Source organism: Acomys minous, assembly GCF_964271855.1.
Source record: "Acomys minous genome assembly, chromosome: 19".
Classification (NCBI taxonomy): Eukaryota; Metazoa; Chordata; class Mammalia; order Rodentia; family Muridae; genus Acomys; species Acomys minous.
This window is the reverse complement of record NC_140499.1, coordinates 62857260-62872517: the sequence shown is the minus strand read 5'-3', so window position 1 is coordinate 62872517 and position 15258 is coordinate 62857260. Positions and strand designations below refer to the sequence as shown.

The window sequence follows — 15258 nt, the reverse complement described above, 5'->3', positions numbered from 1 at the left end:
GCTGAAACTACAACATTGGGACTGGGAGGCGGAGAGGCGATCTAAACTGGAACCAAGAAGAACCTGCAGAGCTTAGGTCAATCGCTTGCATTGACAACCAAGCTGATGGCTGGTTGTGTCCATTGCACAGATAAGAACAGCGAGTTGGTGGAGTGATCAAGCAGCCCACTGGGAGCTGTGGAGCGTGGGTACCAGTTCACTCCGTCGTCCTAGGACCCATAGCTGAGTGTGGGTTGTGAACCGACCTCACGTTCCTCTGCATAAACAGTGCACGCTCCTAAGTGCAGAGCTGTCTAATTCTAGCACCGTCTGCTCTTCGTTGACTTTGAAAGCCAGTAGCTTTGGAAGCAATGAGCTGACCAGGTCTCGTGCTAGTCCAACTGACATCTCTTGGCTTAAAAGGATAAAAAAAAAAGTCACATAGGGTATTTTTTAAATATATTTTATTAATTTATTCATATTACATCTCAATTTTTATCCCATCCCTTCTATCTTCCTATTCCTCCCTCCCTCCCACTTTCACACTATTCCCCTCCCCTATGACTGTGACTGAGGGGGACCTCCTCCCCCTGTATATGACCCTAGGATATCAAGTCTCTTCTTGGTAACCTGCTATCTCTCCTCTGAGTGTCACTAGGCCTCCCCATCCAGGGGACATGGTCAAATATGGGGCACCAGAGTTCATGTGAAAGTCAGTCCCTACTCTCCACTCAACTGTGGACAATGTCCTGTCCATTGGCTAGATCTGGGTAGGGGTTCAAAGTTTTCTGCACATATTGTCCTTGGCTGGTGTCATAGTTTGAGCAGGAGGACCCCTGGGCCCAGATCTGCCCATCATAATGTTCTTCTTGTAGGTTTCTAGGACTCTCTGGATCCTTCTATTTCCCCATTCTTCCATGCTTCTCTCACCTAGAGTCCCAATAGGATGTCCTCCCCTCTGTGCCACTTTCCTGGTAAATGAAGATTTTCATGAGACAGCCACAGTCTAATGGAGACCTAGGCAAGGTGAGATGGAGCTCGGCGCTGCGTGCCTGTCCTCTTAGCGCTGGGAAGGCTGAGACAGGGTGATTGCTGAGCATCTGAGCACAACCTCGGTTTCATAGCAATACCTTGTCTCAAATAAATAAACAAGGGTGAAAAGGCCAGGAACCTCCACCGCTTGTGCTTGGCTCCTTCGCTACGTTAACCTTTGGGTCAGATTCTGCTGAACTCTGCACACGGAGACGTGAGTCATTTAATGAGTGTTTGTCTGGGACTCCTCATACAAGGCTGACTTACCCTGACCTCTCTCCAACCCCTTTCTAGGCTAAAGGCACCAAGATAAGAGTGACTTAGATGTTCTCTCAAAAGTCGGTCACATCACTGTCTTGTGACCACATGTGTACCAACCACATTTCTCAATGTCCTATTCCAGATCACAGGAAAAGCTCAGAGAAGCCGCAGGCTGAGGCCCCCGTCTTTGCCCCCTGTTTAAGGATGAAAGGGTCCCTTGAGGGCTGGTTTGAGATGATGCTTCTACCCTACTGCCTTCAAGCTTTGCTGGATTTCTGGACTAGGTCTTTTTACTTGTCCTAGTTCACGGGGCTCCCTTCTGAGCGGCTGGGCAATCAGCTCCACCATGGCTTTCCACGGAGCATTAGAGGACTTTCCGGAGCTGAGCTCCCCCCACACAAAAAAAAATGGTGATATGACAGGAGCTGAAGTTGCTATGTCTGTCATCCCAGCAGCAGTTCCAGGAGAAATGAGGGAGATCTGGCCACAGGTCCTTAATGTACACACACACACACACACACACACACACACACACACACACACACACGACTCAGTACAGAGAAGAGGGGAGCTTGCTGGTCTGGATTCTACAGTCTGATGTCAGTTAGTCTGTCAAAGACCAAAAGGAGTGGTTAGCCACTTTGGAACCTCTCCAAGTGGGAAGAAACCTCAGGGGCAGCAAGGTAAGTCTGGTCTTGCTCGCCCCAACTGACTGTCCAAACCCAAAACTGAGAATCCCCAGAAGTCAGAGTCCGCAGACCGAGCCACCTCGTCCCATCTCCCTGTGACTCGGGGTGATGGATCAGGTATATCTGAACCCTGTTCAGCCAGGTCCCCTCCAGGTCACACAAAGCCTACAGTTCTGGAGAAGAAAGAGGCCCAGTCTCCTAGCCCAGGGTCCCACAGGGATCAGGAGTTTTCTTACAGATGTGGGTCAAGCCTTGACACTAGCCCTTACTTAACCTCAGCCTCTGTTTCCTCATCTGCAAGGTGCAGGTACCGAGAGGGTTAAATGGCTGAGGCTTGAGTCCTGCAAGAACCTTGTCAGAAACAGGGCTCCCCAAGTGGCTAAAGCTGCCCCTCTCAGCTTTCCCATCTGTAAAAAAGGTTTAATGATAGCCCCTTTGGGGTGACCATGAGACTCAAATGACAGTATGCTTAGCTTTGAGAACTGCCCCCAGGACGTTAATTACTGGCATCATGATTCCCTGACCTATACTTACCGGCTCCCTCTCCAACAGGGTGTCGAGAAGGTGGACTTCTCTCTTTTTATTAACATGAAAAGAGACCATTTGTCCCAGAGGCCCTGCCTGGCTTTGTCTCCCAGCCCTATGCATGCAATGAAGGCTGTCACATGGCCTCCCACCTGGCTCCTTGCTCCTCTGCAGAGCTCTGTCTGGTCTACTCTGCAAGTACACACACACACACACACACACACACACACACACACACACACACAGACCAGAGTTTCCTGAGGGAGAAAGAAAACAATCAGAAAAGCACTGCCTTTACTTGTGTTGTTATTATTATTATAATTTATTCCCTCTTTTATTAAAAAAAGAAAAAAAAACTTTTTTTTTCTTTCAAGGTGTCAACATACCCAGCTAGAAGTAGCCATATTACATAGCTAAGCCCCAACAGGCACAGGTGAAACCCTGTTTAGAGAGGGCACTTCTGCCATATGAACAAGGCAAAGGCTCTCAGGGTGGGGGGGAGGGATGGGGGGAGGGGAAGGGGGAGCATTTCTGTGTCTCCTCTGCAGACAGTCTTCCAAGGGGGGGGGGAGTGTTTCTGTGTCTCTCTGCAGACAGTCTTCCAAGGGGTGGGGGGGGGAGGGGGTGGGGGGGAGTGTTTCTGTGTCTCCTCTGCAGACAGTCTTCCAAGGGGGGGGGGCGGATGGGGGAGGGTTGAGCGTTTCTGTGTCTCCCTGCAGACAGTCTTCCACGGAGAGCACGCCCTGTGATCCCTGGGAGTATGGCTGCCAGGTTGTGACCAGGTGTAGGGGTGGGTGCTGTAGGCTTAAAGGCCGAAGCAATGAAAGGATGCTAGGTTTCAGATGTGTCCCTGGGCCTTGGACCCAACCCCGAGCTACATACAGCAGCCTTCTTATGTAAAGTGATTAAAGCTACTGTCAGTCAAGTTTTCTCAAATTCACTACTAAATAAACTCCAGACTAGTAAAGAACTTGACACTGTGGGTGTATGCATGGGTGTGCATGCCTTTGGGGGCGGGGGCGGCCATACTTGTGGAGATTAGAAAACAACTCCTTTACTTAGGTTCCTCCTAATTCTGAGCCAACCTTAATGATTTGTGTGATCAATAAAATACAGCGGAAAGGATGCCCCGGGAATTCTGAATACGTCTTAAGAACCTTTCAGCTTCCAATTTAGCCTCTCTTAGCGCTCACTCTAAGAGTCATCAAAAGCTAGGGGCCATGCTCTGAGAAGCCAAGCTACATGGGGAGACAAGAAGTTCCCCCCCTCAGAAACTCTGATGTGTGGGGGCCACCCTCACAGAGGCCAGACAGAGCTCTGCAGAGGAGGAAGGAGCCAGGTGGGAGGCCATGTGACAGCCTTCATTGCAGGCAGGGTCTGGGGGAGGAGGGAGACAAACGGTCTCTTTTCATGTTAATAAAAAGAGAGAAGTCCACCTTCTTGACCCCCTGTTGGAGAGGGAGCCGGTAAGCTGATTGTCTTAGTTAGAGGGTTTCTATTGCTGCGATGGAACACTATGGTCAAAAGCCACGATGTGGAGCAAAGGGTTCATTTGGCCTACACTTCCTCATCATGCTCCATCACTGAAGGGAAGTCAGGACAGGAACTCAAACAGGGCGGGAACCTGGAGGCAGGAGCTGAGGCAGAGGCCATGGAAGGGTGCTGTTTATGGCTCTGTCCACACAGCATGCTCAGCCTAGGACCACCAGCCCAGGGTGGCTCCTCCTACAATGGGCTGTGCCCTATTCCATCAATCACTGACTAAGAGAATGCCCTGCAGGCTTACCCACAGCCTGACCTTAAGGGGGCATTTTCTCAGTCGAGGCTCCCTCTACTCAGATGACCCCAGTTTGTGTCAAGTTGGCATAAATCTAGCCCCACTCTGATGGTTCCATCCGAGCTCCTGGCAAACCAGGGCCAAGTGCAAAGCATGCTGAGAGAGCAGCCTCAGGTGATTGTAGCCTCAACTTCCACCTACATGCAACTGCCTGAGACACCCCAAGTGAGACACACACACACACACACACACACACACACACACACACACACACACAAGGATTTCCAATCTACTCACAGAACCACGAGAGATATAAATGTATGTTTTCAGCCACCGTATCTTGGAGTGCTTCCTTATATAGTGACAAGGAGCTAGTGGGACGTCTGTGAGTCACTGAACCAAACTTGAACTGTATAAGAAGTCGAACCACATGGACATTCAATGCCAGTTCAGCTAAAGCTCTACAGGTCAAGCCTTGGGGAACTTCTGAATGCTGTGTAGTTGGTAGAAAATCCGGTAGCTATAAAAATCCACCAAGGATAATAACTTAAAAGATGAAATTGGAAGGAGGTGAGAAAGAGTGAAATATAGAGCTTAGAGCTTAAAGGGCTGGTGGCCCTCGGCATGGCACAGCAAGTCTTGTGTTCAAACTGTCGCCTGATGCGCCTCAGGGTGCAGAATATATATATATATATATATATATATATATATATATATATATATATATATATATATATATATATCAACTTAAGTTACAGCTTTAGGGGAAATGGTAGAAAACATAAGAACTTTTGGCTTAAGCTGGCTCCTCAGAGATTTTAACAGACGTCAACAGGGAGGGAGGGAACCCAGAACTGAGCTAGCCACTTTGAAAGCATGTAGAGTAAAAGGGTCTTCTAAACACAGGCCTGCTGCCTGGAGCCTGTAATCTGACCAGGAGTTCCAGTGAAGCTGCGGGCCAGGCAACTCTCGCCTCCTGAGCGGTTCTCGGGACAAACTCACCCTTCACAGTCTTGAACAGTAACGGCTGTGCTAAGTTCTGAGGTCACAGCCTCCCTTCTGTGTGGATTTGAAATAGGGGGGGGTATGAAATGATTGTAATTGTAGGTGGTATTTGTGGTTTTGTGTGTGTGTTGGTGGTTTTTAGTGGTGGTGGGTTTTGGTTTGGTTTGGTTTGGTTTGGTTTGAGAGAAAATCTTACCAGGCTGGGCTCAAACTCCTAGAGATCAGCTGCTTCTGCCTCCCTCCCCTGTCCCTACCCCTGCCTCAGCCCTTGCCCCCTCCCCTGCTTTGCACCACAAGTCCTTTGTTTTTTCAAGACAGGGTTTCTCTGTGTAGCCTTGGCTGTCCTGAAACTCACTCTGTAAACCAGGCTGGCCTCCAACTCACAGAGATCCGCCTGCCTCTGCCTCCCAAGTGCTGGGATTAAAGGCGTGCGCCACCACGCCCCGGTCCCAACCTTCCTTTTTAAAATACCTTTCTTAACAAAATAAAATGCTACCAGTCTAACTCAATTCCCAAAATTTTATTTGCGTGAAACGGAACCTTTGCCCTCAGGAAAGTCGGGGTGCAGAAGGTGTTGGAAATGAGGGAGCCTCTGTTTCCGGCCCTTTAACTGATCTAGTCAAGGTTCAAAGCGTCGCTGAGCCATCCCAGTATTATTCACAAGGGACAAACAAAAGTTTATTTAGTACAAAATTTAAAAAGATAGAGAGCTGCGTCGGCCCGAGAGCCTCGCGTGTGGCAAGGCGTGCGGGCTCTGCTTCAGGGCCGGTTTGGGGCCTCCTGGAAGAAGTCGTTGCACATGATCGTGATGAGCGCCAGGAACACAGTGTACTCCTGGAAGTCCACCTGCTGGTCACTGTTCTCATCGAGGTCGCTCATCAGCTTCTTCAGACCGTCCTCATCGACCTTCTCCTGAAGGTCACAGGGACCGGAGTTAGCACCACGCTGGCCCCTGGCCCGACCCACCCCTGAAACCTCGCTGCCGAAACCTCGCTGTAGGTCAGCACCCTGCTCGCTCTCCCCACTGGGCCGCCAGCTTCTCCGTGGGCAGGAAACCGTTGGGAGGTACCAAGAAGGCCCAGTGAGCAAGGACAGATAGACTTGTGATGTAAGAGCCTCCAGCATGCCTGCTGGAGTGGGGGATGCTGGGTAGTTCTCAGAGGATGTATGAACTCTAACCTGTGCTAGAGCCCAGCTTCATCTTAATGGTGAAGAAAAAAAATTTTTTTCACTGCCCCCTACATCAGCAGGATGAATACAGAAAAGGCAAACTTTTTAATACCAGCCAAAACAATGAGAGAGAACTAAACAAAATGAAGAAAAGAAAAGGGAAAAAGAGAGAAAAAAAAAAAGGCAAGACTTGCCTCCTATATTAAGACCCAAGAGGTAAGTCTAGGATTACCCATTAGCCTGTACAGGGCAGGAGGCAAATTGGGACCTAACAGCCCCTCTCTGCCAAATGCCCGCAGGGTGCATGTCTTGGCTGGGATCCATTCTCTCTGCCTGCTTTCCTGGCATGGCATATAAATGTGTAAAATAAAAAGAGAAATTAGTGTTCCCTAATAGTGTCCTTCTGTGTGACCCATGGCCAGCTGCTACCCTTCTCTGGGCTTGGGACTGTTCAACTGGCCAATAACAGGATTAGACAGATGGACTCTGGAGCCCCCAACAGCAACGTGCTCAAGAACGCTGACGGGGACGCCATTAATAGCCCATCCACATGTAGACCTAACGGGCACCCTGGGGACCACAAAGTGAAAGCTGATGGGGATCCTCGGCCCCACCCTGGCACTGGCACCCGCAGGCACCCGGAGCAGGAAAAAGTGTACACTGTCCCACGCTCCCCTCCTGGCCCCGCCCCACTTACCCCGACAAAGCTCGGCAGCTCCTTCTGCAAAAGTTCCTTCAGCTCCGACTTGCTGAGCTTGAACTTGTCGCCCTCTTGGCCGGAATAGGTGTGGAAGGTGGAGACCATCACGGCAAGAGCGTGTTCCAGGGGACTAGACATTTTGGGTCTAGAGACACAAAAGAACACCACCAAGGCACTTGGGATCTCAGGTCCAGTGTGCGAGGCCCATTTCTGCTACCCCAAGCCTCTCTGGGATTGGCCAGCCAGTGCCTGCGACCTGCCCTGAAAGAGAGAGTGGCTCCCTGCAAGCTGCTGCTTCATTCTGTGGTCAGGCGTCAAGCCTCTCCTGTGATCTGGAGTCACCCAGCGCAGAGCCTTGTGTCAAGGACAAAGCTGGGAGGGTAGGCCTCCCTGCCTCAGTGTGTCCATGGGAGGAGAGAACGGGGATGAAAAGGGAAGAGGGTGGCAGGGCGTCTGCAGTCTCGGGTTGACTCTTATCTGGGCCAGGAATGCAGAGCACACATGTGGCCGTGGGCTCCCAGACTGGCCTGGCAGTAAAACATGAGACCAGCCCAGGAGGATGAGGCCCCATGAAAGGCTCAAACCTTTCACAAACTCTAGTCTATGAAGTCAGAGCCTCTGCCACCTAACGGGAGGTTTTCTTCCTCCTTCATCCCAGGGACTCTCGTGGGGTGACGGATATGCCTCCTGCCAGGCTGAGGAGCTATGTGGCACGGTGCTGGCTCTTCGTGGACCAGGCATGGGCAGGACGGAGGCAGTTGACCACCCTCCCCTACAGGAAGGATTCTGTCGAGGTTAGAGCTAATGACATTAAATGGCCAGTGTCTTGGGATCAGGCTAGAAGCAGAGGGGATAAGGTCAGAGTTCAGAGGTCACCTTTTCCAAATTCCTCTAAGAATATCGGGTGCATTCCAGGGTAAGGCCAAAGGAGCCAGTGCTGGAGGCAAGAAAAACCTCAGGCCTGCCCGGCTGAACCCACCCCCATCTAGATAGAAAAGCACAAGAGTCAGCCTGGGGCATGGCTCTGCCACTCAGGACCAGACACCAAGGCAGGGCAAAGCCCCTGAGACACTGTCTCTGGCTCTTAGTCCTAAAAGAGACTCTGTCTCTGGCTCTTAGTCCTAAAAGAATCTGAGACTTTGAGAAAAAAAAATGAACTCCGCATTGATTGATTGTAACAACGTCTCACTGGGCAGCCCAGTCAGACCTTTACCTCAGGGCTTTCCGGCCTCAGTCTCCTGCCCGTGGAATCACAGGCACCCTCTGTTGCATCTAGCTCAAACTACGGATTCTTATAAAAAGCACCCCTCAAATAGCCATGACCTATTCCTAGGCCTCAACCCTCCCCAAAAGGGACCCCAGACGGATATATCTAAAGTGAGAGACATAGAGGTCTCAGCCCCGAGGCCTAAGAACAAGTCCCAGAGTAAATCCCTAAGCCCTCGCAGGGGGATCTGGGAAAGGCCCTTCAGAGAGAGAGGGTCTCTTCAGATGGGAGGTCTCACCAGGAAGCCAGAGAAAACTACAAGGGCAAGGCTCGAGATAGCGGGACAAAGCTAAAAATAAAAATAAAAACCCAGGTCCTCCTCAGGACAGGAGCTACTCACCAGATCAGGTGTCAGAGAGACTCCGGAAGAAGTAAAGTAACCAAGACACCCAGGGTACGAATTTATATGCTAGCCCAACCGGCCTCCAACTTGTCATTTTTGGGAACCAGAACCTGTTCTAACCTGATCTTGATTAAAAAAAAAAAAAAATCTGGCCTCCTGCCACTCCACACACTCCCTCCCAGACAGCGCTGGCCTTATCATCACCTGGAGGAGCCTCCAGGCCCAGGCAAGGGCACCCCAAGCTCATCCAGGCCTCAGAGGAGACAGAGGTGGTGTGAGGAAGGGAGCCTAGCCAAGGGTGAGGGGAGGCAGCTCTTGTTTGGGGCCTAGAGAGTTCTGGGGCCTGGAGACTCCTTCCAAGCCTGGCTCTCATGTGGTACCTGTGAGTCAGAGCTCCCCCTCCCGTGTGTGTGTGTGTGTGTGTGTGTGTGTGTGTGTGTGTGTGTGTAAGAGAGACAGACAGACAGACAGACAGACAAGACAGACAGACAGAGACAGAGAGATGTTTTGTTTTAAATGCCTGGCACCGGAATACCTCTTAAAGAGGTAGTAGAGTAAGTGACTAGGTGTGGTTAAAACTCTGCTCCAGCCACAGCACTTGGTAGAATGCAAGAAAGCCCCCAAAGACGGAAAAGGGGGGTCGTGAACCTCCTCCTCTTCAGTTTACAAAGGAGTGAGTGGGTAGGAAAGACTCCCCTACCCAGAGCTGAAAACAGGGGGCCAGGACCCTCCCTCAGGGCCCTGGCAGTCCCCCAGGGCAGTCCCCAGCGTATCTTTTCCATGGAGAGAAAACTAAACACTGTGTGCTTCCGCGGGGCTCAGGGGAGGGGTCTTTTCAGGGAAGAGCTGACTTCCGACCCCACACTGCCCCCTTCTGCTCTTTATGCCATCCCCGGTTAGGCAGCACCCTTCCTGTGGGCCCCGCTCTCTTCCCCCTCTCCTGACCAGCAAGCAGCTTCTCTCAGCTCGCCCTGAGCTGGGTGACTCACGCATGGTTCAGGCCCAAATACCCAGGAGGTGACTCAGAGGCACACCCGGCTCCCCAGGGCTAGGGCAGCAGCCGGAAACCCCAACCCACAAGCACCAGCGAGGAGCCCCTCAGCAGGCAGCGCCTAGGGAGACTAGGGTGATGACACCATTGAAGCGTGAGAGCTAACAGAAGCAGCCCAGGGTCTCCGCCTAAGGGTCGCTGTGGCAAGCAGCCTGCAACAGCACAGGGAAAGTGGGTCTGGGGTCCTCTGGGGTCTCCTAAGCCTTTGCAAAGCCACCCAGTGGGTGTCCCGAGCCTCCCCAAGGCTCCTGAATTCCTCACCAGCTTCCCCTCCTACAAGCTACTCTCGGTAGTGGAGCTAGATAAAGGCTCTGCCCCCTGAGCAAGGGCCCATGCTGAACCGGAAGCACGGCTTCTCAAGGGGACTCCTCCGCTTCAGTCAGCATCAGCAGGTTCCTCTCTGCTCAGAAACTACATTGTGTCTCTGCTCTAAAGCGCACAGTGAAATACCCCACACTGTAACACTCCACCGCTTTCCAACCTCTCCGCCATTCCTCGCTGTCTGAACGAGGGCGCACGTGGTGCAACCCAGGCCCCTGGCTTCACCGACCACCGCCCCCCGCCCCACCCCACCCCGTCAGAGTGTGCCCACACCCCCACAGGGCGTCTCCTCCTTCTGATCAGATCCCATCTACCCTTTGAAAGTCACTTAAAAGGCCTTCTCTCCCTCAGCTAGAGTCGGTTTCTACCTGTTCTGGCACATACTTTGCGTGCCCTCCCTTCGGGCCCCTAGTATCTTCCTGGTTAGGCAGATTAACTTGTGTGCTTGCTTTCCCTCGCCCTCACCGCCTCCTGGTGAGCTCACAGGTGAATACTGAGTCCTATTCATTTCTGCATGAGCGAGGGCTCCCGCTCGCCCACGCCAGGTGCCTACCAGCATTTAATGACTGCTGAGGGGGCGCGGGGCGGGGAGAGGGGGGGGGGTCACGGAAGCCAGTGGGTAGGAAGGAGCCACTGCCTGAAAGCACACCACTGATTACACTAGTAAATAGTAACGTCTCCTCTGAGTCCCAGGAGTGGCAATGAGACAAGGTTGGAAAATACAGCCCCAGAGAGGTGCAAAGCCCTGAGGAGTGACCGCAGGAAACATGCTGCCACAGGGCCCCAGGACAGAGTCCCCAGAGGCCAGGGACAGAGACTAGAGGCTGACAAAGGACAGAGAGGCAGGCAGGCGGGAGAGTGAGGCCAAAAGGAGGGATTGGCGCCAGGGGAGAGGGGGCTGCAGTGTCAAAGAGAGTGCGACAGGGACATGGGGATCCAGGGAGTTAGGAACAAGATGAGAGGGGACGGCTGCACAGAGTCAGCGGCACCGGGACACGGGACACCGGTGTCTCATCTCAGACATGGAGGCCAGATCTGTGCCCCCATCCAACGACAATGCTCCTGAAGCTGTGAAAAGCGGACTGATTTGCCACTGGCTTGCTGTGAGACCTTGGGTGTCTGCATTTGGGACATCAGAACAGACAGCATTTGGGTGACGAGCCCCACGCCACCCCACCCCACCCCCATGCCCGGCAATCTGCTCTGTCATTCTCCAGCAGAGAATCCCCGACAGAGGCAGGCAATGGGGGCGCTGACTGGCTACGCGTTAGCAGCGCTGGGTCCTCACATTCCATCCACCCACTCCCAGCCGCTGAGTGCCCCAAGCTCCTGGCTCGGTTTTGCCTGTCCGGCTCCTGCCCCCTGGTGGTTGCGATGTATCATTGCAGCGTCGTTCCCGGCTCTCCCTCCAGTCCGCCAGCTAGCTGTTCCCGTGCCAAGCCGCAGCCGTGATTCACCAAGGAGGAGGCAGTGGTGATTCATCGCCAAGGAGCGTTCCCACACCCACACCTGCTTCGCACAGAAGGGGTTTCCTGAACAGTCCCTGCTGAGGATCCTAGGTGAATTGAACTGTAAGCCAGATTTCGGGAACCAGCTTAAATGCCTAGGTTAGGCCAACAGGAACTGGGTGTCATAAAGGTCGACTCACTCACCCCTTTTCTGGGGTAGTTCAAGAGAAATGCCCTCACTATCAGCACCTCAGGTGTAAGTTTGGGTGTTGTCTCTGACTCACTCTGCGATGTTGGGAGGACGGTACCACACCTCGCAGAGGTAGGTCGCTATTAGTATCCCCTGTACCCTAAAATACACCTTGAAGTTCTTTTTCTTATCAAGTCTCATTAAATCATTCACGATCTGTTCTACAAATCCTATCCATGACTCTCCCGCTGGGAGCATGGTCAGTGGGTAGCCCTTGGCTGTCCCTAGACTCTCTTTGTAGACCAGGCTGGCCTCGAACTCACAGAGATCCGCCTGCCTCTGCCTCCCGAGTGCTGGGATTAAAGGCGCGCACCATCACGCCCGGCTCGCCCTTTCCTTCTCGGTTGCTAGTCCTAAAGGACGTGTTCGTGCCTGTGGCTGGAGGACAGTGTGGAGTACGTACTGCATGCCAAAAGTTGGGGCTCAAGAAAGTGTTCCCACCTAACCAATGAGGGAGGAGAGAAGATTTAAAGATGGGTGATTTCCCCGTGTTCATCTTCCGTGTGCGCCAGCCACCGGCGATCCCAGGAGGCTTTCAGGAAGATTACTGCAGAGACGGACCAACCTCCATCTGGCCAGCAAATTAGTCTCAAGTCTCAGCCGTATTGGGGTCCGGGAGGCCTGTCTTCTCCGCATCTCCGGTTCTGGAACTTTTTCCCTGTTGCCTTTAAATGGACTGTGGCCCGGACTTGAAATAAACTAAAAAGAAGCCTTTGGCAGCTCCCGCACCTTCCAGGAAACACTCGGTGCCCACCGGTGTGTTTACGGCTGCTGAGCGGCAGCAAGGGTTCCAGCGGGTAGAGGCCAGAGGGGGAGGGATCGCTCTGCATTTTCTCACTGCCAGAAGCACACCACCGATTACACCAGGAGACAATAACTTCTCCTCTGGGTCCCAGGAGTGTCAATGAGGCAGGCTTGGAAAACAGACCCCCCCCCCAGAACTACAAATCCCTGAGGAGTGACCACAGGAAACATCCTGCCACAGGGACCTAGAAAAAGGAGCTGAGCAAAGTCCCAAGAGGACAAAGCTGGAGACTGGAGACAGCCAGACAGAAGAAGCAGGCCTCGCCTGTGCCACAAAAAATACTACCATCCACTCTGTGACCCAAACCAGACACTTGGCTTCTGCCCAGCCTCCGGCTTCCCCTGCCTGCTCAGCAGATGTCTGGTCAGTCTGCTGATTGTTTCTGAACAGGCCTGGTTCCTGTCCACACTGTGTTATCTGGCCTTGCTGCAGACACACCCTGATCCTCCTCCCAAGCCTGCTCCGGGGCCTCGCTCTAAACCCTCGTCAGCTCTGCCACCAGGGTAACTATTTAAAAACTCAGCTCTCTCCACATCAGAGGACTCTTGTGAATTAGGAGATCAAGGGCAAAAGTGCCCTCCTAGGCACGCTGCCTTTGCCGAGGTATAGGTCACTGTACTCTTTCACAGCCCCAAACGTTCGCCAGTGCCATGTTCTCTGGTGGCAAGGCCTTCCTCAGCAGAGCCACCCACCAGCCTCTTTCCTTTTTTATTTTTTTTTGGAGATTTTTATTTATTTATTATTTATTATTTTATGTATATGAGTGTTTATCTGAACGTATGCCTGCGCGCCATGTTCATACAGTGCCCAAGAAAACCAGGAGGTGCTGTCAGATCCCCAAGGACTGGAGTTGCAAACTGTTGGAAGCCCCTGGACCTGGGTCCCCTGGAAGAGCAGCCAGGCTCTCTTAACCAGTGAGCCATCCCTCCAGCCCCACCACCAGGGCATCCCCTCTGGGTATTTTCTCTGTGTCTGTTTCCCAGGTCTCCTGCGTGTTTGAGCACACGGACACTCATGCTCACAGCTAGGCACTCCTCCCCTTACCCGTGGCTCTATAACCTCATCTTTACTAATTCTGACTTTGCATATCTCTCCCGTTAGAAATAGACACTAAGCTTCGTGGATCCCTCCATCCCCGGGAGGCACAAAACAAGTGATGGATAGAGGATGAAGGCTCGGGTGCTGCCCCTCACAGCCCTGCAATATCCTATCTCCAGATACGCTCAACCTTCTACCCCACTCTAGAACCTTCTGAAAACTGACTCGTTGCCATTCTATGGGATTAGCTCTCGCCAATGCTGCCAGGAGCTCCCTTCTTGCCAAGGAGAGGAAGCAGTTTAATGGCCCTCTGCTTAGAAGATTTCTTCAGGGGCTGGGAAGATGGCTCAGTGGTTAAGAGCACGGACTGCACTTCCGAGGTCCTGAGTTCAATTCCCAGCACCACATGGTGGCTCACGAGCATCTGTAATGTGATCTATTGCCCTCTTCTGGTATGCGGGTGTACATGCAGGCAGAGCACTGTGTACATAATAAGTAAATAAATCTTCAAACAAAAAGAAAATTTCTTCAGAGAGAACAATTCACTCCATGCGTCCTCTCCACCACTCTGAGAAGACTGCTCTCTCTCTCCCTTCACCGCCGATGCTGTTTCTTCCTATCCAACCTAGCCCATGAGGAGGGTACCCTTCTGTGTTCTCTTCCTCTGCTAATGGTGCCCCCCCATGGGGTCCATGCTGTGTAACTGACTTTTCCTGGAGAGTCATGAGCAAATGTGTGTAGTGACGACCATGGATGAGTCAAAGGCAGCTGCATTAACAAAAAGCCCACCTTATTAGCATGGGTAGCAGCCCGTGAAACTGCATCTTTGGCACGCCTTGCACTGCTTGTAGCCAGCTTAGCAAATCAACCAGTCTACTCTCTCCAAAAGTCTTTTCTGCTTCTATACCATCAGGACGGCATCTTGTGAGCCTTGTCTTGGGAGCTTCCTGAGACATAAAAGTTTTGCTTACTGTCTGAGCCTTTGAGGGGGGGATATTTACATTCTGGGGAAATAGCTATACAACTGTCATATATATTTGGGGCTGGAAAGATGGTTCAGCAGTTGAGAGGACAGATGCTCTTCCAGGGGACCCAGGTTTGAGTTTCCAGAACCTATGAGGCAGCTGTAATTTTCCAGGGGATCTGATGCCCTCTTCTGGCCTCCTCAAAAAGGACTGCAAGCAGGGAAAACAGAGGCATACATAAAACAAAAAGATTTTTTTTAAGATTTATTTATTTATTTATTTATTTATTTATTATGTGTGCAGTGCTCTTCCTGCATGTACATGTGCAGGCCAGAAAAGGGCATCAGACCACCTTAAAGATGGCTGTGAGCCACCATGTGGTTGCTGGGAAATTGAACTGAGGACCTCTGGTAGAGCAGACAGCGCTCTTTACCTCTGAGCCATCTCTCCAGCCCCAACAAAACTGGCCTGCACTAGTTACTTTTCCAATCGCTGTGATGAAAGCACCTAAAAGAAGAAATTTTAAGAGAGGAAAAATTTGGCTTTGGCTCATTATTCCAAGATAATACCGTCCATTGTGATGAGGAAAACATAGAAGCAGGAGCAACGCCATGCTGGCATAGAAGGAGCAT

The 15258-nt window shown here is 51.9% G+C and overlaps 1 protein-coding gene across 1 annotated transcript; it reads right to left on the bottom strand.

The window, feature by feature from the left end:
* Positions 1–5773: 5773 nt before the first annotated feature.
* Positions 5774–8886, bottom strand: S100A2 (S100 calcium binding protein A2). Its single transcript, XM_084768571.1, has 3 exons — positions 8746–8886; positions 7136–7283; positions 5774–6180 (listed from the first exon to the last, which is right to left on the bottom strand). The coding sequence occupies exons 2-3, from the start codon at positions 7274–7276 to the stop codon at positions 6028–6030; spliced, it is 294 nt and encodes a 97-aa protein (XP_084624697.1). The 5' UTR covers positions 7277–7283; positions 8746–8886; the 3' UTR covers positions 5774–6027.
* Between the last annotated feature and the right edge of the window lie 6372 nt (positions 8887–15258).